This window comes from Mesoplodon bidens (genome assembly GCF_964165515.1).
Source record: "Mesoplodon bidens genome assembly, contig: HAP1_SCAFFOLD_206, whole genome shotgun sequence".
NCBI lineage: Eukaryota > Metazoa > Chordata > Mammalia > Artiodactyla > Ziphiidae > Mesoplodon > Mesoplodon bidens.
This window is the reverse complement of record NW_027672582.1, coordinates 768,252-793,248: the sequence shown is the minus strand read 5'-3', so window position 1 is coordinate 793,248 and position 24,997 is coordinate 768,252. Positions and strand designations below refer to the sequence as shown.

Here is a 24,997-nt window from a genome sequence, read left to right as displayed (position 1 = left end):
GTCATTCAACAGGTGATCTTTTGGGCCATTCTCTAGGCTGTGTCCCAGATCTTTCCCCACATCTTCCTCTAGCTGGAACATTACACCAGGGCTTTCTGGAAGTGAGTTCTCAGGAACAGGCTTCAGTAAGATGGCAATTGATTTAGATTGAGTGACAGATAAAGTGCAGTCTGGCTGTGGTGAAACAGACAGAGCTGGTGGTGCATGATGACAAGCAAAAGAATCGGGGTGATTCATTGCCTGGGACAAATCTGATAAGGGGTTGATATCTTGGGAAAGGGTGGGGTCAAGAGAGAAAATGGTATCCGGAGACAAAGTGGCCTCTCGTGGGAGAACAGGACCTGCTGTCTGAGTGTCACGTGGTAGGAGACGGGGAAAGGCAAGGGGTTGGGGTGGGGAGTAGTCCACAGGGAATTTGGAATCCAAGGAAGGAAAAGGCTCTGGTGCCAGAGAATGACCCAATGGGGAGGGTGAAAAAGAGTCAACTAAGGGGGTCATTGGGTTAGGGGAGAGAACGGAGGTGGGCAGTGTGGTAGGCTCAAGCAGAGAGGCTGGTGTTAGGTCCCTTGGAGGGACTGTTGAGAAGGCAGGGGACAGAGTAAACGATGACTCAGTCACAGAAGCTGTGGAAGCCAACGGGGACACAGAAGAAGGAGAATCTTCCAGGGCCTCTGGGAGTAGCAGCCGACTGACCTCAGCAGTTGCATTATTACACACCTCACAGAAGGGGTCTGGACATAAGAGTTGACGCAAGCGGCTGGTGTCATCGTGCCGGCCCAGGGTGCTGCAGAAGACAGGAAGTACAAAGGTGCAACCAGGACCAGAACAAGGAAAGGGGGACCTGCTGGCCTGGCAGGGGTGGGGTCACTGGAAGCCTGCTGCCCCTTCACATTGCTCCACATCCATGAGTTCACAACATGCTCAGTAGCCCTCACCTCAAGGCCTTCATCACATACTCATTCCTATGCTACCCCCTGCCATGACTACAGCAGGTTGCACTGAATCCCTGGAATTGCATAGAACATGCTAAGGGGGGATCAGGAAAGAAGGGGAAAGAGTCACCTTTTCAGAATAGAAATCAGCTGCGTTTTCTCCTCTGTTTCTGTCTGGTGACATCTCCAACCTGAGAAACCAGGAGAGTGGGTTATATGTAATGAAGGTAGAAGCATAGGGATAATAAAGGAGTCCCCTTATGGGAAACCCTTGGGATATTAGACTCTGAAAGACCCAAGAATTAGTAGATGAGGTCAAATGGTCAATGATATTAACATGTGTATGTTGCTTCTTGTAAAGTACTTTCACATGCATTTTATCTCATGTGATGCTCAAAACCACCATGTGAAGCCCAGAGATCAGTGTTGCCTTAGAGAGGGATCTGATCATCCAGGAAGTCAAAGGACTTTTACAAAGTCAGGACACAGAAGTTCTGACTCTTGACATCTCACCTGGCCACCTGTTGGGAAACACCCATTGCCCAGGTCCATCACTGCTTCATGCCCAGCGATGAGCAGAGCAGGGAATCTGAGAAGTGTCTCAGGCTCTGACTGCCTTCCCACAAGCCTCTCCTCTGAGAACTCTGGTTTCTGAGAGAAACTGTACCTAGCAGTTGACATCCTCAGAGATCAGGGACCTTGGATCTCATGGAAAAGGCAGGAAGGGTCACCCTTGGAGAGTTCAGGTGGGATAGGCAGAACCTTACCTTTTGGTGTTCCACCTTTCCTTCTCCTCTTGGCTCTGCCCTGATGCTGAGAACAAAAGAAAAGAATGAAGGGCTGGGGCTCATTTCTCTCACTCTTCTCTAGGAAACTCAGATATTCATTATCCGTGAATAATATGACTCTATTTTAATTAACAGAACTTCATGTTCCTCTTTTTATCAATTTTAAAGGTTTAAAATGCTTTCCATTTTTTTCTTCTTTGACAAACTCAAAGAAGGACTTTCGACTATGAGGTCCACACTTGATATTCTCAGTCAGAAGTCATCTGCCCAAGGAGGGCCTAGCATCTGAGGCCAACAGTTACGTCCATGTCCCTCAGATAGGACCCTGTATCCTGGAGCTCAGGCTCCAGCCTATGGTCAGAGGCTCAGCATTGCTGCTCTGATCAGCCCAGCACAAAGGAAGGCTTTGTCGAGTGATGCCTGACATGAGAATGTGAGGCATGATCAAGCAATGGGGAACTCTGTTCTCCTGCAGAGATCCCAAACTCTCTAAATAACCCAACCCAGGGCCACAGAATTACTGTTTGGGATTTTATCCTGGAGTCCTCCAAACACTCAGATGGGACATGGGCTTCCACTGGAAGCAGCCACAGAGCACAGGGAGACCAGGTCGGTGCTTTGTGACTGCCTGGAGGGGTGGGATGGAGAGGGTGGGAGGGAGGGAGATGCTTGAGGGAAGGGATGTGGGAACAGATGTATATGTATGACTGATTCACTTTGTTATAAAGCAGAAACTAATAAAAAAAATGCACACACACACACACAAAATGTGGGAATAGAAATGGAAACAACAATAAAGAATCTCCGTTGGGGCCTCACCCAGGGCTGCTTACCTTTCGGATGTCTTTGGTTTTACTAAAGATAGATGAAAATGGCAAGCGCACCAGGTACCACAGGAACAGAAGAAGCAACCCCAACCCGCACAGGACGACGAGGTTTGGGTCAGTATCCAAGGATGTTGAGTCACAGCTCGGACATGGGTCAGTAAGCTGTTCAAAAATGAGAGAGCGTTCCATTTTCTGAATTCCGTTTTCTGAATCACAAGGCTGCTTGAAGTTACTGAATTTATTGAGCAGTCCCAGGCCTGCATCACAGAGCACTGAAGAGTCACAAAGGGTTTCTGAGTGTGGGGGAGGGGACAACATGGAGAGGGTGTGTCCACGGCCCCTCCCCCACCCACCAGTCCAGCAACCCCTTCCGCCCCTGCTGGGCCTTCCAGGTCCCTCTGCCCTACCCTGCCATCCTATTTTCCAACTCCATCCTTTCATGGTTTCATATATTTACAGTAATGAAATTTTCTGCTTGTCCCATCGGTAACCCAGATACTACCTGGGTCCCCTCCACTGTTTGATAGAAACTTGACTTGGGTCTCACCAATTCCACTGCCTTAAGTGTCTGAAATACTGTCTGGAATTTTTGCTTGTACCCACACATTTATACTCAGGATCATATATGTCCTTAAATCCATCTTTCCTATAGAATCTTTTCACTACGCAAACCCAGTTCTAAAGAACTTAAAAGTTCTTTTATCCAGTTTTGTGAATGTTGAATAGGGAATTTTGCTTTTTGTTGCAGTCAGCCGTTACCATCTTCAGTCAGAGGGGCTGACTCAAATAATTAAAATGAAGAATTCATTGTTCAACATTCACAAAACTAAAGTTACTATAAAATAAATGTAAATAATTAAACTTTCACGAGATCTTGAGGATAAGTCTGTAGCACTTATTTTTCTGAAGTTAGTGAAGCTTAAACTGCATAAAGACTTTTAGGACATGCTACACACACACACACACACACGCACCCTTTGACAAACCAATCTGGTATTTTCAAATCTAAGAATAAAGTGTTTTCTCATTTTATTCCAATCTTCCATCTTTTGTTTTGACCCTACTTCTTCCTACTCTACCTAAAACACAGACAGTCCCTGACTAGGGGACATCAATTTTCTAACATGTGCACAAATCCCTGTCCTAGTCAGTTTGGGCTGCCGTAACAAAACACCATAGACTGGGTGCTTAAACAACAAACACGTATTTCTCATAGTCCTGGAGGCTGGGAAGTCCGAAATGAAGGCAACAGCAGATTCTGTGTCTGGTGAGACCTACTTCCTGGTTCGTCAACAGCTGTCTTCTCCCAGCAACCCTGCAGAAAAAGTGGGTGAGAGAGCTCTGTGAGGTCTCTTCTATAAGAGCATTAATTCCATTCATGAAGGCTCCACTGTTGTGACCTAATCACCTCCCAAAGGCCCCATCTCCTAATACTATGATATCATATTGTTGGCCTTAGGGTTTCAACATATGAGTTTGGTAGGACACAAATATTCTGTCCATAACACTACCCAAAGGCTGTGCTAAGTCCTCTGGTGGCACGGTGGGACCCAGGAATGTCAAAGCCTTAGAGAAGAATCGAGTCTTGAGCAGCCTTACCTGATTATCCTTGTGGGCCCTGTAAATATCATCTTTTCTTAAGTGTGCCTTGCCACAAAGGTTGAGAAGCTCTGCTCTATATAATCATCCCCATAAATGTTTGAAACTCAACTACCTGCCATGCTTTTTTTCAGGCTCCTCTTGTCAGGTTTAAATAACCCCAGTATTTCCCTCCCCTCTTCCTACATCTTCCTTTCTAAACTCTTTATCTTCATGATAGCTGTTCTCTGAACTGTCTCCTAATTTCTCATGTCCTTCTTAAACTGTGATGCCCTTTATTTGACACCCATGGCCTAGCACAGTTACTTGATCTCCTGTGAAAGGGTTAGACAGCCTTCAAACCCACAGAGTCTTCTTTCAATTATGCAGGAACAGGTAACCTACCCTGAGGATAAAATCTGCCAAGAGGCACCACTTCCTCCAGACCTTGATATGCAGCCTCAGCCAAGTTTTCATTTAATAAATATTTACTGCTGGAAACTAGGAGACACCAGTACCTGTAAGTCGCAGGCTCTGTCCTTAAGGACCTCATGGTGCAGTTTTAGGGGCAAGCCCTACACAGGTCAAGAGTTACATAACCGCACAGGAGAGGTCCCCCATGGCATTTGTGAATTGGCAAGTGATCTCTGGAATAGATCAGAGAAGGGACAGATGCTATGGGTGATAACTGCTCAGACATTTTATGCTCCTTAGGAAGGTATCCCTGCATGCCTCTCCAATTTTCTGATACAAATTAACGATCCTTGGAGAAGATGGTTATAGAAGAGCTTTTCTCTTTTAAAAGGGCACATGTTGGCTAGATATCCTTACATACATGTGTGTGCCTTGCGTGTAAAACTTACAAGAAGTTTCAATAAAAAGGCTTTTCCCAAAATGTTAATAAGATTCCTTTTCAGAACCTGGTAGAGCTCCTTCAAAATTGAAAGAAACAAAGGACTAAATGTACAGCACTTTTCTTTGCTTTTTTTTTTCTTTTTGTACCAACCACAAATAAACTCCATTGGTATGTAGTAGCAGAAGTTCACAGCACTTATCCTTCCTAGACTAACATCAATGATAAATTATAAATTTATTTGTCTAATTTATAAAACATTTTGCTTTCAGCGATCTCAGTGCATTTTCACAAACATCCTGTGATGTAAACAGTACAGGTATTATTGTGCCCATTTTATCAGTAAATAAAACTGAAGTTCAGAGACGGGAAGAAACTTCCTTAGATTTGGTTCAGCAAGTAAGTAGTAGAGCCCTGCCTAGTAAATTCCCCACATTCTCAATGCTACTATTTTAAACAATATAAATAAGTGACTTCTTAAAAAGTATGCCCTGGTACTAAAATTAAAGTGGTTATGTGATTGAGAATATTCACTTTATCCATTAAATGAGGCCAAATTTGGGAAGTAAAGAAAAGCTATTTTTGGCATCCTATCACCTCTTAGGTACCTTTTCCTTTTCATTCTCAGCACCAGTATCTTGATAAGTTTTCTCTATTGCCCTCTTAAAACCTACTTTCAAGAACTCTATTACATATGATTCTCAGTAAGGTATAAATGAATAATAAAAGCTTAAAATGTCATCCCTCCCAGGAACACATGTCACACATTTTACATATATCTAACCCCAAAGCCTTGTAATAAAGCTCTCACCAGAGCATTTCAGGCAGCCATCCTGAGGTGGCAGTGGTGGCTTTCAGTAGAGTGAGATCTTCTCCTCTCCACCCAATGACATCTTCCCAGTTGACCTTCGTCACTACACAGAAGTCTGGTCCCAGATTTCAGGCTGCACATGGTTAGATTATCCCCAAGAAAGAGTATTTTCGAAAAGCTCTACTAGAATAGTACACTGCCTATTGGAGGAGACTCAGTAGGGATAAGTCGTTCGTCTAGGATTGTCACATGTCCTCAGTGCTCTCGCTCACACACTGGCCACGGTCCCAGGGATGAGCCACGTAGAGGGAGCTTTTTTTAGGTTACCAAAAAGCCTGAAGAACAACAGATTCTATTTAAAACTGAACTTAACACTGCCGCTTTAAGATGTTCTTCGTTCATACACACACCACACTTCCATTGAACTCTACCATGTAGTATTTCTAATAGAAATATCAAGAAAATAAGGCATTGCCTCTGCCCTCAGGCAGGTCATAGTTCAGTAAGTAAGGCCTGCAAACAAGTATAATAAAGTGATATGAACTATAAAAGAAGTAGGAATAAGAACACAATGAAAACACAGATGAAAGAGCAATTAATTCTTCCGCCAGGAGGGAAACGAGAGAGAGGCAGGGAAAATTTCAGACGTGGTGCCAACTGAGACGGGCCTTGTGAGGTCACCTCCTCCTCCTCTCCGTCCCTGCCCTGGCCATCTTCCTGTTCCTCACCACCTTCCTCCTCACCATCCTTTGCTTCTTTCTTTAGACTTTAATTTTTAGAGCAGTTTAAGGTTCACAACAAAACTGAGCAGAAAACACAGAGCTCCCATATGCCATCTGACCCCCCCCAACACCCCTCCACACACACATATAACCTCTCCCACTATCAACATCCAGCACCAGGGCTTCCCTGGTGGTGCAGTGGTTACGCCTGCCAATGCAGGGGACATGGGTTCGATCCCTGGTCCAGGAAGACCCTACATGCCACGGAGCAGCTAAGCCTGTGCACCACAACTACTGAGGCAGTGCTCTAGAGCCTGTGAGCCACAACTACTGAGCCCGCAAGCCATAACTACTGGAGCCCACACACCTAGAGCCCGTGCTCTGCAACAAGAGAAGCCACTGCAATGAGAAGCCCATGCACCGCAACGAAGGGTAGCCCCCGCTCACTGCAACTAGAGAAAGCCTGCGCGCAGCAAAGAAGACCCAACACAGCAGAAAGGAAGGAAAGGAAAGGAAAGGAAAGGAAAGAAGGGAGGGAGGGAAGGAAGGAGGGAGGGAGGGAGGAAGGAAATTAAAAAAAAATGCAGCACCAGAGTGGGACATTTGTTACAATCATACCTACATGGACACATCATTATCACCCAGAGCCCATAGTTTACGTGAGTCAGACAAGCGTATAGTGACATGTCTCCACCATTGTAGTATCACACAGAGTAGTTTCGCTGCCCTGGAAATCCTCTGTGCTCTGCCTCTTCACTGCACGCTCCACCCTAACCCCTGGCAACCACCAATCTTTTTACTGTCTCCAGTGTTTTGCCTTTTCCAGAATGTCATATAGTTGAAATGATACAGTGTGTAGGTAGCCTTTTCAGATTGGCTTCTTTCACTTAATGATATGCATTTAAGGTTCCTGCATGTATTTTCATGGCTTAATAGCTCATTTTTTCAGTGCTGAATAAATACTATTCAGTTGTCTGGATGTACCACAGTTGATTTATCCATTCACCTTAGACATCTTGTTGCTTCCCAGTTTTGGCACCTATGAATAAAGCTCCTATAAACTCTTTTTCTTAACAAAGCACGTTGTTGAGGCATAATTCACATACCATATAATTCACCCATTAAAAGTGTACAGTTCAATGACTTTTAGTATATTCACAATGTTGTGCATCCATCACTACAATCAATTTGGGAACATTTTCATCACTCTAGAAAAGAAACTCTGTTCCCCCTAACCTTCACCCTTCAATCTCATCACTCTCCCCAGCCCTAGGTTACCACGAATCGAATTTCTCTATAGATTTGTCAATTCCAGACATTCATATAAATGGAATTATACAATATGTGGCCTTTTATATCTGGCTTCTTTCACTTAGCATAATGTTTTCAAGGTTAGTCCATGTTGTTACATGTATCAGCACTTCTTTTCATGGCAAGTAATATTTCATTTTATGGATATACCACATTTTGTTTATACACTGATCAGCTGATGAACATTTGGTTTGTGTCCACTTTCAGCTATTATGAATAAAGCTGCTATGAACATCTGTGTACACATTTTGGTGCACACATATGTTTTCATTTCTTGCTTATTCATTTTTGCAATAACTTAAAGTCACACTTTGTCTAAGTTTGTTGTTTTCTGAGATTTGGGTAATATAACCATATCAGACTCCCTATGAAATGAAAGCTTTGGAGTCTAAATGCAGTTTTTGTCAAATGTCTGGGTGCATCAATTTGCCCTCCTGCCAACACTCTCAAAATTAGCCCTTGAGTCAGCAGGAATGATGGTGATGCATAATGCTTAACATTTAAAAGTAATGAACACCTTATGTTCTCAAGTTCCTATTCTTAGAAAATCAGAGGAGGGTGTGGGAAGAGAAAGTGCAATCCAGCCAAAGTGAACATGAGCAAACCTATAACATATATAAAAGTGCATGTGTGGTCACACTAAAGCATTGGGCACGTGTCTGAGGATGAGAGTAGCCAAAAAAATGAGGCTGAGAAAGAAGGGGACTCAACTGTGAATGACTTTGAATGACAGTTTAAGAAGCCTGAACTCTGGACCAAGGGAGTGGGAAGCTAAGGTTTTCATAACCAGAAGAATGGCCTTCCCAGATCTCTGTTTTGGAAAGATGACTGGCAGGGTGACTGAGAGTTAGGGGGAAACATGCAAATTATATGACATAGGACTCTTTCTCTTGCAGATGATAGAAAACCTAATGAATTCTAGCTTGAGCAAAATTTTTAATTTATTGGCTTCTATTTCTCTATAACACAGGAGCAGATTCAGTTTCTGACTTGCTACCTCTTGGTTCTGCTTTCTTGGTGTTGACTCATTCTCAAGCCACTTCTCTTATAGTCCCAAGGTGGCATCCAGCCAGGAAAAACAGAATTGTTGTCCCAGTTTCTCAACCAAAGTCCCAACATTCAAGTGACTGGGACCAGCTCAGGTCATAAGAACACCCATGAAATAATTACTGGGAACCAGAGAATACTACTGGCCTAGTCTAGGTCAGTGCTACTCAAAGTGTGGTCCGTGGACCAATGCCTGTTTCCACATGTTTGTTACCATCTACAACAAGATAAGTTTAGACAATCAGCCATAAAAATAAACGAAATTGAGTTCTTTGTAGTGAGGTGGGTGGACCTAGAGTCTGTCATACGGAGTGAAGTAAGTCAGAAAAACAATTACCATATGCTAACACATAGATATGGAATCTAAACAAACAAAAATGGTTCTGAAGAACCTAGGGGCAGGACAGGAATAAAGACACAGAGAATGGACTTGAGGACACGGGGAGGGGGAAGGGTAAGCTGGAATGAAGTGAGAGAGTGGCATGGACATATATACACCACCAAATGTAAAACAGATAGCTAGTGGGAAACAGCCGCATAGCACAGGGAGATCAGCTTGGTGCTTTGCGGCCACCTAGAGGGTTGGGATAGGGAGGGTGGGAGGGAGATGCCAGAGGGAGGAGATATGGGGATATATGTATATGTATAGCTGATTCACTTTGTTATACAGCAGAAACTAACACACCATTGTAAAGCAATTATACTCCAATAAAGATGTTAAAAAAAAGGTAAGTATAGAAACTGAGGATGGTTAGAAACTTGTACTGCAATTTGAGAGAGTCATTAAATTTAATAATAAAAACAGGCTTATATTTTGTATGTCATAGTTTGTGTGTCATTTTTCCAGTGATTCATTTTTACTATATTATATACAAGTACCAGTCCACAGTGGATGGGGGTGTGGGAGATGAAGCAAACTGGTCCTTCACCACAGATAGTCTGAGAAACCGTGGTCTCATATACATGGTCCACTGTGAAGCCTGCGGGTGAATCAACATTCTGGAAGCACACAGGGAGACTTTGGGGAGTTCTTTCCCCTCGCCATGAAAGAAGTCAAAAATAAATGTCCACTATAATCGGGATCTTAGTTGGAGAGAGGAAGGACATTCGCAGACTTACTTTAGCTCTCTTATTTTCTCAAGCTTTTGTCCACGTTGATCTGCCCTTATTCAGAGTCCCTAGTAAGAATTTACTCTGCATAAGCTTTGGATATGGCCAGTTTAATAGGCTAAACATTACATGGGCATTCACCTGCCTTGCCCATTAAAACTTGTATTACTAGAATCAAAGCATTTGAATGGCTCTCTTAAGCCATTAAGAGAAAAACAACTTTGAGCTAGAGTAACACAAGGTAATTACTAAGCTGAGCGAAATTCTTCTGCCATGCTCTTGGCACTGAGGTATGGAAACTCTACAGCCCTATAAGAAGTCTGAAGGAAAAAAAATGTTTTATTCAAATTTCAAGGGTCTAAGTTTCTCATTAAAAGTACATTTTAGAAAGTTGTTTTAAGTTAACTTGCTAGGGCAGTTGTACGGCAAGCAGACGGACGTAGCAATTTGTCAAACTGCAGCTTTCATCTCTCTTTTAAAATAATACGGAAACAATAAAAACACAATTAAAACTAAAATTAAAAAAGCATAATCTGAAAGAGTATTTTGATTTTTTCTAATTAAAGCTCTGCAATTAAAGTTTTGCTGGAGAACAACCTGTGTTTTTAATCTCACAAAGCGCTAATAAATGCACAGAATTTGAGATGTCTGCTAAAACTCAGAGCTGGAAGTGACCTTGGAGAACCTTCTAGTCTGGCTTTCTCATTTTACAAATTGGAAACTGAGGCCAGAGCAGGTTTATTTCTTTTTTCCTTAATCCTTTCTTTCGTGTGTGTGCATGTGTGTGTTTTCTCTTGGTGTCTGCACATAATTTAGTCACTCAATATAGGACTTTCTTCTTTCCAGTATGAAGACAAGGACTCAACAGACACCAAAGTTTATGCAGTACTACCTCGAAATCTGCTATTTTTGCCTAAGTGAACTTCACAAACCATTGAGATAGTAATGCATTTTTGTGAAAACCAAATGGAAATACAGCATGTGCCTTCACGCCTTCTGCAATAAAATAAGCTGAATGTAACTTCAGTATTCTTTGGTGACCCCAGCTTAGTCTAATAAACAGCTGTGATACTGCAGAGGAGCAGGTGTAGGCGGTCTGGGACATGGACACATGTGCATTGTCTCCAGCAGTGCCCCACAAACCTGCTATCATTTTAAAAGTCCATCACCTGTATTTTAGGAGTTTACCTCTTTTTCATAAAAACACAACAATTGTTTGCCAAATGTACATATGCAGTGCAAAACTGACCTATGACAGAACTGCCTTTAGCAGGTCACAGGGCTACCCTAAAAAGTTAATGTAGTTTGGATCACTTTTATCTCCTCAGGGGGTGAGGGAACGACAGGAAGGAAATGGAATATAACAAATAATATAAGATTTGGTGGGTACTTAATTTGTGCCCCAAACTTTCACTCATTTCATTTCTTAACTATCTTGTGAGAGAAGAAATAGTTCTCTCACTCACAGATAACAAGACTGAGCCCCAGAAAGATTAAATAACTTGCCCAAGGCCATAAGAGCTAAAAAGTGAAAAAGTAAGGATTTGAACCAAGCTTGCTTTGGTCCCAGACGTGCGTCTTCAGTCCACACAATACTGTCTCAGAGAGTAGAGTCACTGGGTGTTGATCACTGACTTCATTTTAACATGCCAGGAGCTATATTTTGCTGTATAACAAACCACCCCAAAAATTAGTGGCTTAAAACAATGAACATTTTATTTGCTCATAATTCTGCAATCTGGGTTGGGCTTGGCTGGGTGACCCTTCTGTTGATCTTACTGATGGCTACTCACGTGGATTCATCCAGCTGGCAGGTCAGCAGGGGCCTGGGCTTGACTGAGACACTGGGATGGCCAGGCTTGTCTCTCAGGGCCTCTCCCTCTTATGTGGCTTTTCTGACAGCCTCTCCACATAGCTGTAGCAGGCTAACCGAATTCTTATAAAGCAGATCATGGCTCTGAAGAGAACAAAAGCAGAACTTCTTAAGGCTTGGAACAAGAACTGATAGAGCATCCCTCTGCCACTTCCAGTTAATTAAAATAAGTCATACTCCCAACTCAGGTTCTAAGAAAGAGGACTACACAGAGGCAAATACTGGGAGATCACGGGGGGCCAACAATGTAACAGTGGTCGCTATACTCTTCTTGAACTGTGGCACAATCAACTGTGAAAGTTGCTGTTTCTTCTATACCTTCCATTTTTCTTATGTGCAGTTTTTCACTCTTTTCCTGTTTGTTTCTCCACTTTCTCCTACCATTTCTTAGCTTTTCTGCGTTGTAACTGGCCTTCCCTAGGCAGCCACAAATAAAGGATGCCTCTCCTTCAGAGCAGTGAACTGACCAATCGCATCTTGTCAACCCTTTTCTTCAGGTCATCAGTCTTTGCTAAAGTGTTCTACTGACAGAGGTTTCTTTGTCTAGGTTTTTGTTTCATTTTGCTTTGCTTTATAAACTGGGTTCAAAGCTGGATGTCTAATTTAAAGGAAATAGGACATTACTGCCTCAAGAAGCAACTTAAGTGAGTACATTTAAAAGCTTCACCCTTATAAATAAAATTTAGAATCTATCATACACCTCTTCAGTTTTACCTGCAAGAAGGCAACATGTCCAGTTCAATGGCCAAGGCAACAAATCAGTGTTTATCATGTTTTACATGCTTTAAATTCCTTTAGCAGTCATTCACCAGGGCAGAGAAGGAAGAGAGGCCTGTAGGAATCAGATAACTTCCAGCATTACAATTCTAGTTCACAGCAGGTTGCTTCTTACACATAGCTAAAATGAGATCCGATTAAATTTCCATTGAATCATTCAACCTGTCTGATCACTGCTTTCTGCTGTCAGGAGAGCATTAATGTCAGCATTCAGCCTTTGCTCATCATGTGGGAGAAGGATGTGTGTAGGGGGTGGAGGGTGGCTTGGGCATGGCTGGGGGGAGGAATGAGGGACGGCTTCTTAGTAAGGTCTGAGAAAGAGGGAGGTTGCTTTATTTGTTGAGATGGGGTGATTCAACTCCCAAAGTGAATTCTGAGAGACAGCTGCACACAGAAGAGAGATGGTGATTAGAACTAATTATTGTTGTTGTAGATGTTTTGCATTTCTATAGCACTTTGTATTTACAAAGAATTTTGTAATCACTTATTAACTTTCCTGCACCAGAACCTTGTGACATGGGCAACAGTACCACAGATGTTTGTATTTGTCTTCTGGGAAGAATTTTGAGCTGCTTTGGCCATATACTAGAATTAAGGAATCAAAATCCTTATTGCACCTCTTTTACTTCCTTTGTGACTTTGAGAATCCGAATAAGAAGAACTTGAACACTGTTTTATTCTCTAATTTTATTATGAAGAGTAACTCCTGAAGATGGTTTAGTACTTTGCTAAATTAAAAAAGATATTATATATAGGTACATAATAACAACACTAACTTCTCAAAAATTGTTTTCTTCAGATTTTTAAAAAATAAAATTAATAATAGTGTCTATATCATATTTTTACATATCAAGTGTTTAGCATAGCGCCTAACGTATTTACCTAATGAGTGCTTAATACATGTTATCCATTATTAATACTGTAACAAGACCCAAGTAACATATGCATTCTTATTGCCTCCACTTGATTTCTTTCTTTCGTGTTCCTGTCTTTGGGTAAAGATGCATGCAGATGTACCTTCACTTATTCAGCAATATTTATTGAGTGACTACTGTTTATCAAGCATTGTTCTTGGAGCTAGGTATAGAGCGGTGAACAAAAAAGGAGTGCCTGCTCACATGAAGCTTATATTCTGGCAGGATGGGGAGGACTCACATCATTGTGGAGGAGGGACTTACATTCTAATGGGAGTTAGGCTGGGATAGAGAATAGAAGCATGATTAGGGTATATTTAGAATATGTGTGGAAAAACTTGTTCCTGAAACATTTATATCAAAATAGTATTTTGTTATAGCAATAGGTTAAGTGTTTATGTTTAAGCTATTTATATAAAAGTATTTAAATATATACTTGTTTATTTTAGGAAAAATATACTTAGGAATTTATAAAATATTTAAAGAAAATATTATTTTATTTATTATAATATAAATAATAATACCACCATACTGAAATTTTTTAAGATAGAAAAAGTATCTATAATTTCATTACAATATTATTCCTTTTAAGTCACCTGCTTCAACGTAGGAAAAATGGGCTCAGTTTCCTGACATTTGGGCATGCCTTGGAGCAGCAGACAGCTCAGTGGGATGGCAGCCGTGGGAAAGGATATCACCTAAAGGCATCCTGAACTCCCTTAGCCCAGAGCCTGCTTTGAAGGGATGAGGTAAAGGGAGAGGAATATTGGCCATGCTGAAAAAGAGCAGGTAAAGATGAGTAGACTGGATCAGAATTAAGTCCCTGGGACATGCCAGGTGCCAGAAGACCAGAGAGAAGGTTCTGGAGGTCAAGAGGAGCCCCAGGTTCTCACTGTTGCTTTCTCAACCTCAGGTGATTTCTGGGGAAACAGCTGCCCCTACCCCCGCAAGGTAAAGACTTCACACTTTTCTTTCTGTTAGGGTATAAGGGCTGTGGATTGACATGCAAGCCAGAGTCCTTGCTTAGATGACCCTGAAATGAGTTAATTTGGAGTTCCACAATCTGTGATTTTGGCCTCTTGCCCTCTTTTCCAGCTTCCACCAATGTCTTCTCAGTCTGGGTTCTTGCCTGGATACATCCAAATTTTGATGCAGTTTCCCAATTTATTCCTCACTCTTCGGACACTGAAATGAGTTGATGAACAACTTGTAGATTTTTTTTTTTTTCCAGTACGCGGGCCTCTCACTGCTGTGGCCTCTCCCATTGCAGAGCACAGGCTCTGGACGCGCAGGCTCAGCGGCCATGGCTTACGGGCCCAGCCGCTCAACGGCATGTGGGATCTTCCCGGACCGGGGCACGAACCCGTGTCCCCTGCATCAGCAGGCGGACTCTCAACCACTGCGCCACCAGGGAAGCCCCAACTTGTAGATTTTTAAGGTCAGAATTAGAGTTATGGAATTGAAAAATATGCCCAAAAAGTTCATCTGGGAAGTTTCTCTCCATGTTCCTGACCCTGTCTGAAAAGTTTGTTTGTTTCTTTGTCCTGCTTAAAACTTTAGTTCGCTGACAGCAAGATTTCATAAAATGAGACCAACAGTCACACAGTCACTAACAGTCATACCAGAAATCTTCATGAATATCAGGAGTAAATGTCCCCAATCTTGATGGAAATGTGTTGGGGGCTCTTCTGCCTTCTTCTAGGCCCCTTCCTGAGACACTCCCTTGATTCTGCTCTGGGTGTGAGCACTAGCTGCAAAGCCCTTAAGCTTTCTTTATTCTGGACACTAGGCCCACTGGCTTCCTGGCACCTCCTTTAATGGTGCAGCCTCCATGCTTTGTCATTCTGTTGGAAAATCCTATAAGGTTTAGGAACAAGAGATGTTGTTTTAGGAGAAAACTCCCAATGGTGTCTCTGATCTCAGGTTCCTTCTATGTTACCAAAGGAAAAGTCAGCCAGGTCATCCGCTGACATGAAGAGACCCAGGCAGGAGTCCACAGCAGCACTTCAGTGCACTGAGAAACCTGCATAAACAGATGCCTTGTCCCAGGTGCTGAGAATTTAAACTTCAGGCTTGGATGAAGCCCCTAGACACATTAGGGAGACGACCAACAGTTTTTCTATTTTACATAGAAATGCTAATCTCACTTGCAGAAGAGAAGTACCAAAATAGTATTATGATTATAACAGTAGAAATGTAGGAGTGTGGAATTTGTAATGTTATAGACAAATTAAGCACGAAATGCAAATACCACATCAGAGTGGGCTGTGTATCCAGATCTCAGCTGAAATTCTCGGAAAGGGTTACAATGGCTAACTAGTGCAGCTGACTAAAGGGCTACGATGTGAGGAGATGGAGTGGGTAAAAATAGGTGATGTAGAGAGAGGAGGAGGCAGTCTTAGGTTTGTGACATCTCCTCAGCTCTTCTGGGGAGGTTGTTCATAGATTTGAATATCTACAGTAATGAGTTCTTCCACTGAAATACATATACTTGAGAATTAATAACTGTTACTTGGGAGGGTAATACAGACTGCTGTGTATGATGACATGACAACTTGAAGACTTAGTACGTTTGGGCTTCTCTAACAATACCATAGACTGGGTGGCTTATATTTTATTATTATTATTTTTTTTTTGCGGTATGCGGGCCTCTCACTGTTGTGGCCTCTCCCGTTGCGGAGCACAGGCTCTGGACGTGCAGGCTCAACAGCCATGGCTCACGGGCCCAGCCGCTCCGCGGCATGTGGGATCCTCCCAGACCGGGGCACGAACCCGTGTCCCCTGCATCGGCAGGCGGACTCTCAACCACTGCACCACCAGGGAAGCCCTGGGTGGCTTATAAATAGCAGGAATTATTTCTTTTGGCTCTGGAGGCTGGGAAGCCCAAATCAAGGTGCCAGTCAGTAGATTCAGTGTTTGGTGAGGACCCAGTTCCTGGTTCATAGATGGCCATCTTTTTGTTGCAATCTCAGATGGTGGAAAACAGAGGGGGAAGCAAGCTCTATCCTGACCCTTATAAGGGTACAATCCCATTCATGAGGGCTCCACCTCCATGACCTCATCTAATCCTAATTACCTCCCAAAGGCCCCACTTCCTAATACCATCACATTGGGGTTAGGGTTTCAAAATGTGAATTTGTAAGGGACATTTAGTCCATACAAAGACATTTGATAACCTGCAAATCTGACTGCTTCAATCCTCTGCTCAGAGTGCTCCAATGGATCCTAGTGCCAATAGCACAAGTCACTCATTATTTATTGGTTTGCTCATATTATTTTTTTCATTCTTTCCACAAATATTTGTTGAGTAGCAGTCTGTGCTAGGTGCTGGCGATGTAGCAGTAAAGAAGACAGACAAGGGACACCCACCCCTCTTGGAGCTTGTATCTTGTGGAGACAGACAATAAACAAATAATTTAAATGGAGGTGGTATTTTAATAATAAACTAATGTGGATTTGTTTCACAGACATCCTAACCCCAATCATGTTTCCCAAATCCAGTCGTATTCCCTTGTAGCCATTCCACCAGTATGTTCTCCACCATAAAGAAGCATAAGATAGAGGGGAAACTCCCTCCAGAGAAAATGATGAAGTAAAAGAAAGCACTTTCATTGAGAGTAGGGGTGTGGAGGTGGGAGGATGTAACAGAAATATTCAGATAGTGCGAAGGTGATCTGAGACCCTTTGAGCCTGATGGCAGGTACAAACCTTGGAGAAGCTCTAAGTTTGATGTGGAGGTGGGGAAGGGGAGAGTAGACAACGAAGGAGCATCTGTGAAGGCAAGTGTCTGGGTAAAACTCCTCCCCAAATGCTGCTCGTTCTCAGTGGTCTGTTTTTAGAATGCAGAGGTTCAACAGTCCCTGTGTAGCCCTAGAGTACTGTGAGGACAGCAAGACCAAGGGACACCGGAGCCACTGAGATGATGACCGTAATGGAGGTTGCTGGTGGTGCTTGTTGATCCCAAGTGGATTCCAGAAGGACAGAAACTAACAGTCAGGGATGGATTAGAGATAAACAGGGTGAAAGAGCTCAATTGAAGACCAGCAGAAAAAGAGTACGGAGACCAGCTGTACTCCCGTGTTTCCAGGGAAGAGTAGTAGACTTTCCCTGACACTGGGACACTGTGTTTGAGAAGCGAGAGGGGAAAGGGAAGAACACTCCTATGAGGGCTGAACTTCGAATTGGCTTAATACTTACCAGAAAGTGACTATCACATATGAGAAGATCAAGAGACAAAGGAGAGAATGAAAAGAAGCCTGGACTGATAGGAAAAGTTTAGCTCATGAGAGTCTTTTTTTTTTTTTTGCCACAAAGCAGAAGCATAATATTTGTCAATTGATTAATGTTTTAAAACACAAGTTTCATGAGGCCACGCCCCTACTTAAAATCCTTCAATAGTTTTCCATTACATTTAGAATGAATCCTAAATCTTTAATAGGGCCTAAAAACCTCTGTGATATTGTGGCCCTCCAACATCTTGTAGTACCGCTTCATTTTAATCTCACCAGTCAGAATAATAATAAGCTAATATTTACTGAACAATTACAAACACCCTATGAGGTAGGTATAAATAAGGAAACCAAGGTCCAGAGAGGTTATGTAACTTTTCCAAGGTCACACAGCAAGTTGGGGGCATAGCTGGGATTCAAACCCAGGCCATTTGACTTTGGAACCTGGGCACTTCACCACCACACTGTACTGTCTGTTTCAGTTCCTCATAGTGCAAGTGCTTTCCCACTTCAACCCCCTTGTGTACTTCCCTGTCTAAAACGTTCTTCTTCAAATAAACTCACTCTTTCAGTCTCAGCCTAAATGTCACTTCCTCTGCAAAGCTTTCCCTGATAGCCATATCCCCAAGGTTAGGCTGCATGTCAGTCCTATACACATCAGGATACCCTTCTTATTCCTAAGTAGCACTTTTTGTAATTTTATATTTATTTTGTGTGATAATATAGTGCTGGTGGGAGGTTGGGTCAAAAATTTTAAACTCGAACACATACACCAAAAAAAGTAGCTCTTTTTTTTTAAAAAAAAAAGCTGACCTAGGGAATTCCCTGGCGGTCCAGTGGTTAGGAATCTGCACTTTCACTGCTGAGGGCCCGGGTTCCATCCCTAGTCGGGGAACTAAGATTCCACAGGCTGCGGTGCTGCCAAAAAAAAAAAAAAAAAAAAGCTGATCTAATCTTACATTTGAGCCCCAGCCCCCTTGTTTGTATTTCTGACTTGTTTTGAAGAGCATTAGGAAAGTCCTTATATATATAGATAAGTGGTTGTAAAATTTAACAATTTATTTTTATGTACTGTCTTTCCATCTCAGGATTTTCTTCAGTTAAACAGAGCCATTAGAGAAGTTTTATTCCAATTTTTGTAAAACTTCATAGTTTGGTAGTTTCCAGTGTGTTAAAAATTAGTAGAGGGCCCATTAGAGAGTACATGCTATTGTGTATTTATTTAAAAAAATGTTTATGGATAAAACAGAGCAATGGGCTTGCATGACATCATGCTTATAATTGAAACTAGTAGTCCTATGTGGAGTATTTGCTGGTGCTAGGGGTTATGTTCCAGGGGCTGATGCTAAGATGCGTAACTTACTGAAGCAGCAAAGAACAGGATGATTAGGAAGAGGTATAAAGAAAGTTTGTAAGAAAAACTGAGAGTCAAGCTGAGAAGCCAAAAGCAGTTGAGACATCTGGTGGCAGGATCAAGGCTGAAAATGAGAGAAAAATGAGAAAAATGCACGTACAGGTTTTTTGTGTCATCAGAGGCTTTCATTTCACTAGGTAAATACCTAGGACTGGGATAACTGGGCTGTACGGTAAGTCTGTTAAATTTATAAGAAACTGCTAAAATGTTTTCCAAAGTAGCTGTACCATTTTGCATTTCCACCAGCAATGTATGAGAATGAGAGTTCCAATTGTTCTACATCCTGACTGGCACTTGGTAACATCAGTTTTGTTGTTGTTGTTGTTGTTTTGGTTTGGTTTTTAGGCATTCTATTAGGTTTATACTACTATCTCATTGTGGCTTTAATTTGCATTTCCCTAATGACTAATAATATTGAACATCATTTTACGTGCTGATTTGTCATCTGTGTATCTTTCTTTGGTTAACTGTCTGTCAAGGCTTTTGTCCATTACAAAACATTACAGATTATTTCCTGTTCCTCTACATCCTTGCCAGCATTTGGTGTTGTCAGTGTTCTGGATTTTGGCCATTTTAATAGGTGTTTAGTGGTATCTCATTGTTGTTTTTTTTTTTTTAATTTAACATCTTTATTGGAGTATAATTGCTTTACAGTGTTGTGTTGGTTTCTGCTCTATAACAAAGTGAATCAGCTATACATATACATATATCCCCATATCCCCTCCCTCTTGCGTCTCCCTCCCACCCTCCTTATCCCTCCCCTCTAGGTGGACACAAAGCACTGAGCTGATCTCCCTGTGCTCTGTGGCTGCTTCCCACTAGCTATTTTGCATCTGGTAGTGTATATATGTCAACGCTATTCTCTCACTTCGTCTCAGTTTACCCTTCCCCCTCCCCATGTCCTCAAGTCCATTCTCTACATCTTCATTTTCATTCCTGTCCTGCCCCTAGGTTCATCAGAACCATTTTTTTTTTTAGATTCCATATATATGTGTTAGCATATAGTATTTGTTTTTCTCTTTCTGACTTACTTCACCATGTATGACAGACTCTAGGTCCATCCTCATTGTTTTAATTTGTATTTCCTTGATGACGTGATGTGGGGCATCTTTCATGTGCTTATTTGCCATCTGTATATCTTTTTTTGCCCATTTTAAAATTGGGTTGTTTGTTTTATTACTGTGGAGTTTTGAGAGTTTTTTTTATATATTTTGGATAAAGTCCTTTGTCAAATATCTGATTTGCAAATATTTTCTCCCCATTTGTGGCTTGTCTTTTCATTCTCTTAACAGTATCTTTCAAAGAGCAAAAGTTCAGAATTTTGATGAAGTACAATTTATCAATGTGATCTTTTATGAATCTTGCTTGGATAGTATATTTAAAAACTCTGTTCCTAGCTCAAAATCACAAAGGTTCTCTTGTGTTTTCTTCTAAGAGTTTTAGTATTATACTTTGCCTTTAGGTCTGTGATCAGTCTTGAGTTAATTTGGAGTGTGTGAGGTATAAGTCAAGAATCAGTTGGTCTTTATTGTGAGGGGGGTGCAAATGGATGCACAATTATTCTGGCACCATTTGTTGAAAAGTCTTATCATTTCTCCATTGATTTGTCTTTTCACTTTGATCAAAAATCATTTGTCCATTTATGTGTTGGATCTATTTCTGGACTCCCTGTTTTAGGAATTGACTATAATTTTTTTCCTTAAAGGGCCAGATATTAAATAGTTTAGGCTTTGCAAGTCAGATGGTCTCTGTTGCAACTACTCAACTCAGTTACTGTATCATGAAAGCAACTATAGACAACATGTAAACGAATGAGCATGACTATGTTCCATAAAACTTTATTTTCAAAATAGGCTGTCGGTCACATTTGGCCCACAGGCCACAGTTTGCCAATCCCTGCTCTGTTCTGTTCCATTGACTTTTGTGTCTCTCTTTTCTCCAGTACCACACTGTGTTGGTCACTGTAGTTAAGCCTTGAAATCAGGTAATGGGAATCCTCCACTTTACTTTCCTTTTCTTCAATTGTTTTGGGTATTCTACTTTCTTTGCTTTTCCATATAAATCTATAAGAAATCCTGCTGGGAATGTCCAGATCAATTTGGGGAAAATTGAAACATTAACTAAATTAAATTTTCCAGTCTTTAAACTTAATATGTCTCTTTGTTTATTTGGATCTTCTCTGATTTTTTTCATCAGCAATTTTTTTCCATCAGCATTTTGTAATTTCCAAATATTTGGGAATTTTCCAGAAATCTTTCTAGTCATTAAATAATGACTTGCAGTTTAATTATTTTATGATCAGACAATATACTGTGTACAATTTTAATTTTTTAAAAATTGTTAAGTTTTGTTTTACGGCCCAGAATATGGCTTATCTTGATGAATACGCCATGTGCACTTGAAATGAATGTGTATTCTGCTCCTGTTGAGTGGCGTGCTCTATAAATGTCAATATGGTCAAGTTGGTTAATAGTATTGTTCTGGTCTTCTATATCCTTGCTAATTTTTGGTCTACCTGTTACAGAGAGAGCGGTATTTAAATGTCCAGGTGTACTTGTGGATTTGTCTCTATCTCTTTTCTATCAGTTTTTGTTTCATGTATTCTGGAGCTCTGGGTTCTTAGGAGCATATACATTTAAAATTGTTCTCTTCTTGGGTAGTTGCCCCATTCTTCACTATAAAATTTTCCTCTTTACTGCTGGTAATTTTCCTTGTTCTGAGGTCTGCTTTTTCTGACATTGAAAGAGCCAATCCAGCTTTTTTTCTGATTAGTGTTTGCATTACCTATCTATCTATCTATCTATCTATGTATCTACCTATCTATCTACCTAGTAGGTTTCTTGAAAGCAGCATATTGTTATATAGTTTGGTCTTTTAAAAATTGAATGTGAGAATTTCTTTGTTTTATTTGGTATGTATAGACCATTTATATTTACTGTGATAATTGAAATGGTTAGATTTAGTTGTACATTTTATTATTTTCTTGTTTGTCTTTGTTTCTTGCTCCTCTTTCCTGGCTTCTATTGGAATTTGTGCATATTTACTAATATTCTGTTTTAACTTATTTACTGGCTTTTGGCCATGTAGCTTTGCATCATTTTTAGTGGTCGCTCCAGTGATTATAATATATCATACATACCCAGCTCTCACAGTCTATTTAGATTTAATATCACTTCGAGTGAAACACAGGAGCCTTGCAACCACAAAGCTCCCTTTATCATGTCCCTTTATCAGTGTCTTATGTATTACATCTATAAATACAATGTTGTAATTGTTGGTTTCAACATTCATACATATATTAAAGTACTTAAGAGTAGAAAAATAGTCTATTTATCCTGATATTTACCTTTTCTGTTGTTCTTCCTTAATTCTTGAAGTTTCAGCTTTCCTTCTGGGATCATGTCTCTTAGGCCTGAAGAACTTCCTTTAGAATATCTTTTAGAGCAGGTCTACTGGTGACAGATTCTGTTAGTTTTCTTTCTTATGAGAATGTTTCTAGTTCATCTTCATTTAAAAAAACCTTTAAAATTAAGATATAGTTGAGGTACAATATTATATAAGTTACAGGTGTACAACATAGTGATTTATAATTTTTTTAGTGATTTACAATTTTTTAAGGTTATACTCCATTTATAGTTATTATAAAATATTAGCTATATTCCCTCTGTGTTTGTATAATATATCCTTGTAGCTTATTTATTTTATTTTATTTTAATTTTTTTTTAACTTTATTTATTTTTGGCTGCGTTGGGTCTTCGTTGCTGCGCACGGGCTTTCTCTAGTTGTGGTGAGCGGGGGCTACTCTTCGTTACAGTGCGCGGGCTTCTCATTGCAGTGGCTTCTCTTTGTTGTGGAGCACGGGCTCTAGGTGTGTGGCTTCAGTAGTTGCGGCACGTGGGCTCTAGAGTGCAGGCTCAGTAGTTGTGGCGCATGGGCTTAGTTGCTCCGTGACATGCGGGATCTTCTCGGACCAGGGCTCAAACCCATGTTGCCTGCATTGGCAGGCAGATTCTTAACCACTGCACCACCAGGGAAGTCCCTGATTTTATACATAATAGTTTGTACTTCTTAATCTGCTATCCCTATCTTGCCCCTCCCCACTTCCCTCTCCCCACTGGTAACCACTAGTTTGCTCTTTATATTGTGAGTCTGTTTCCTTTTTGTTATATTCGCTGGTTTGTTTTATTTTTTAGATTCCACATATAAGTGATACCATACAGTATTTGCCTTTCTCTGTCTGACTTATTTCACTTAGCATAAGTACCCTCTAAGTCCATCCATGTTGCAAATGCCAAAATTTCATTCTTTTTTATGGCTGAGTAGTATTCCATTGTATATATATACCACATCTTTATCTAGTCATCTGTTGATTGACATGTTGCTTCCATATCTTGACAGTTTGAACACTGGGGTGCATGTTAGTTCATCTTCATTTTTGAAGGACATTTTAGCTGGAATGTGGAATTTTAACACTTTAAAGATGTTGTTACACTGTCTTCTGGTCTCTATGGTTTTTGATGAGAAATTCAGTCATTCAAACTGTAACGTAGTATTTTTCTTTTTTTTGTTAATTTTTATTGGAGTATAGCTGTTTTGCAATGTTGTGTTAGCTTCTATTGCACAGCAAAATGAATCAGCCATACATGTACATATATCCCCTCCCTTTTGGATTTTCCTCCCATTTAAGACACCACAGTGCATTAAGTAGAGTTCCCTGTGCTATACAGTATGTTCCCCTCAGTTGTCTATTTTATGCATAGTATCAATAGTGTATATGTGTCAATCCCAATCTCCCAATTCCTCCCACCTCACCCCTTTCAAAAGCCCCTTGGTATCCATACATTTGTCTCTACGTCTGTGTCTCTATTCTGTATTGCAAATAAGGTCATCTGTACCATTTTTCTAGATTCCATGTATACATATTACTATATGATATTTGTTTTTCTCTTTCTGACTTACTTCACTCTGTATGACACTCTGTAGGTCCATCCACGTCTCTACAAATGACCCAATTTCATTCCTTTTTATGGCTGAGTAATATTCCATTGTATATATGTACCACATCTTCTTTATCCATTCATCTGTCGATGGACATTTAGGTTGCTTCCATGACCTGGCTATTGTAAATGGTGCTGCAATGAACACTGGGGTGCATGTGTCTTTTTGAATTATGGTTTTCTCAGGGTATATGCCCAGTAGTGGGATTGTTAGGTCATATGGTAGTTCTACTTTTAGTTTAGTTTTTTTTTTTTTTTTTTTTGGCGGTATGCGGGCCTCTCACTGTTGTGGCCTCTCTTGTTGCGGAGTACAGGCTCTGGACGTGCAGGCTCAGTGGCCATGGTTCACGGGCCCAGCCGTCCCGCAGCATGTGGGATCCTCCCGGACCGGGGCGTGAATCCGTGTCCCCTGCATCGGCAGGTGGACTCTCAACCACTGCGCCACCAGGGAAGCCCTACTTTTAGTTTTTTAAGGGACCTCCATACTGTTTTCCATAGTGGCTGTATCAATTTACATTCCCACCAACAGTGTAAGAGGGTTCCCTTTTCTCCACATGCTATCCAGCATTTATTGTTTGTAGATTTTTGGTGATGGCCATTCTGACAAGGGTGAGGTGATATCTCATTGTAGTTTTGATTTGCATCTCTCTAATTAGTGATGTTGAGCATCCTTTCATGTGTTTGTTGGCCATCTGTATGTCTTCTTTGGAGAAATGTCTATTTAGATCTTCCACCCATTTTTGGATTTGGTTGTTTGTTTTTTTTGATATTGAGCTGCATGAGCTGCTTGTATATTTTTGAGATTAATCTTTTG

General features: G+C 41.0%; 1 protein-coding gene across 8 annotated transcripts in view; it reads right to left on the bottom strand.

The window, feature by feature from the left end:
• Window positions 1-2,491: 2,491 nt before the first annotated feature.
• Window positions 2,492-24,997, bottom strand: part of LOC308609960 (transducin-like enhancer protein 1) — a 63,312-nt gene continuing 40,806 nt past the window's right edge. For 2 of the 8 annotated variants that reach the window (XM_081259235.1, XM_081259231.1), the window contains one exon: window positions 21,550-22,706. Coding sequence is in view for 6 of the 8 variants with exons in the window: in XM_081259231.1 (XP_081115357.1) it covers window positions 22,668-22,706 (39 nt within the window). In the remaining 2 variants the exon portion in view is untranslated. Of the gene's footprint in view, window positions 3,863-4,643; window positions 4,773-11,772; window positions 11,937-12,566; window positions 12,685-21,549; window positions 22,707-24,997 lie in introns of those variants that run through there. The other 6 variants (XM_081259230.1, XM_081259232.1, XM_081259229.1 and 3 more) reach the window with 6 other exon arrangements.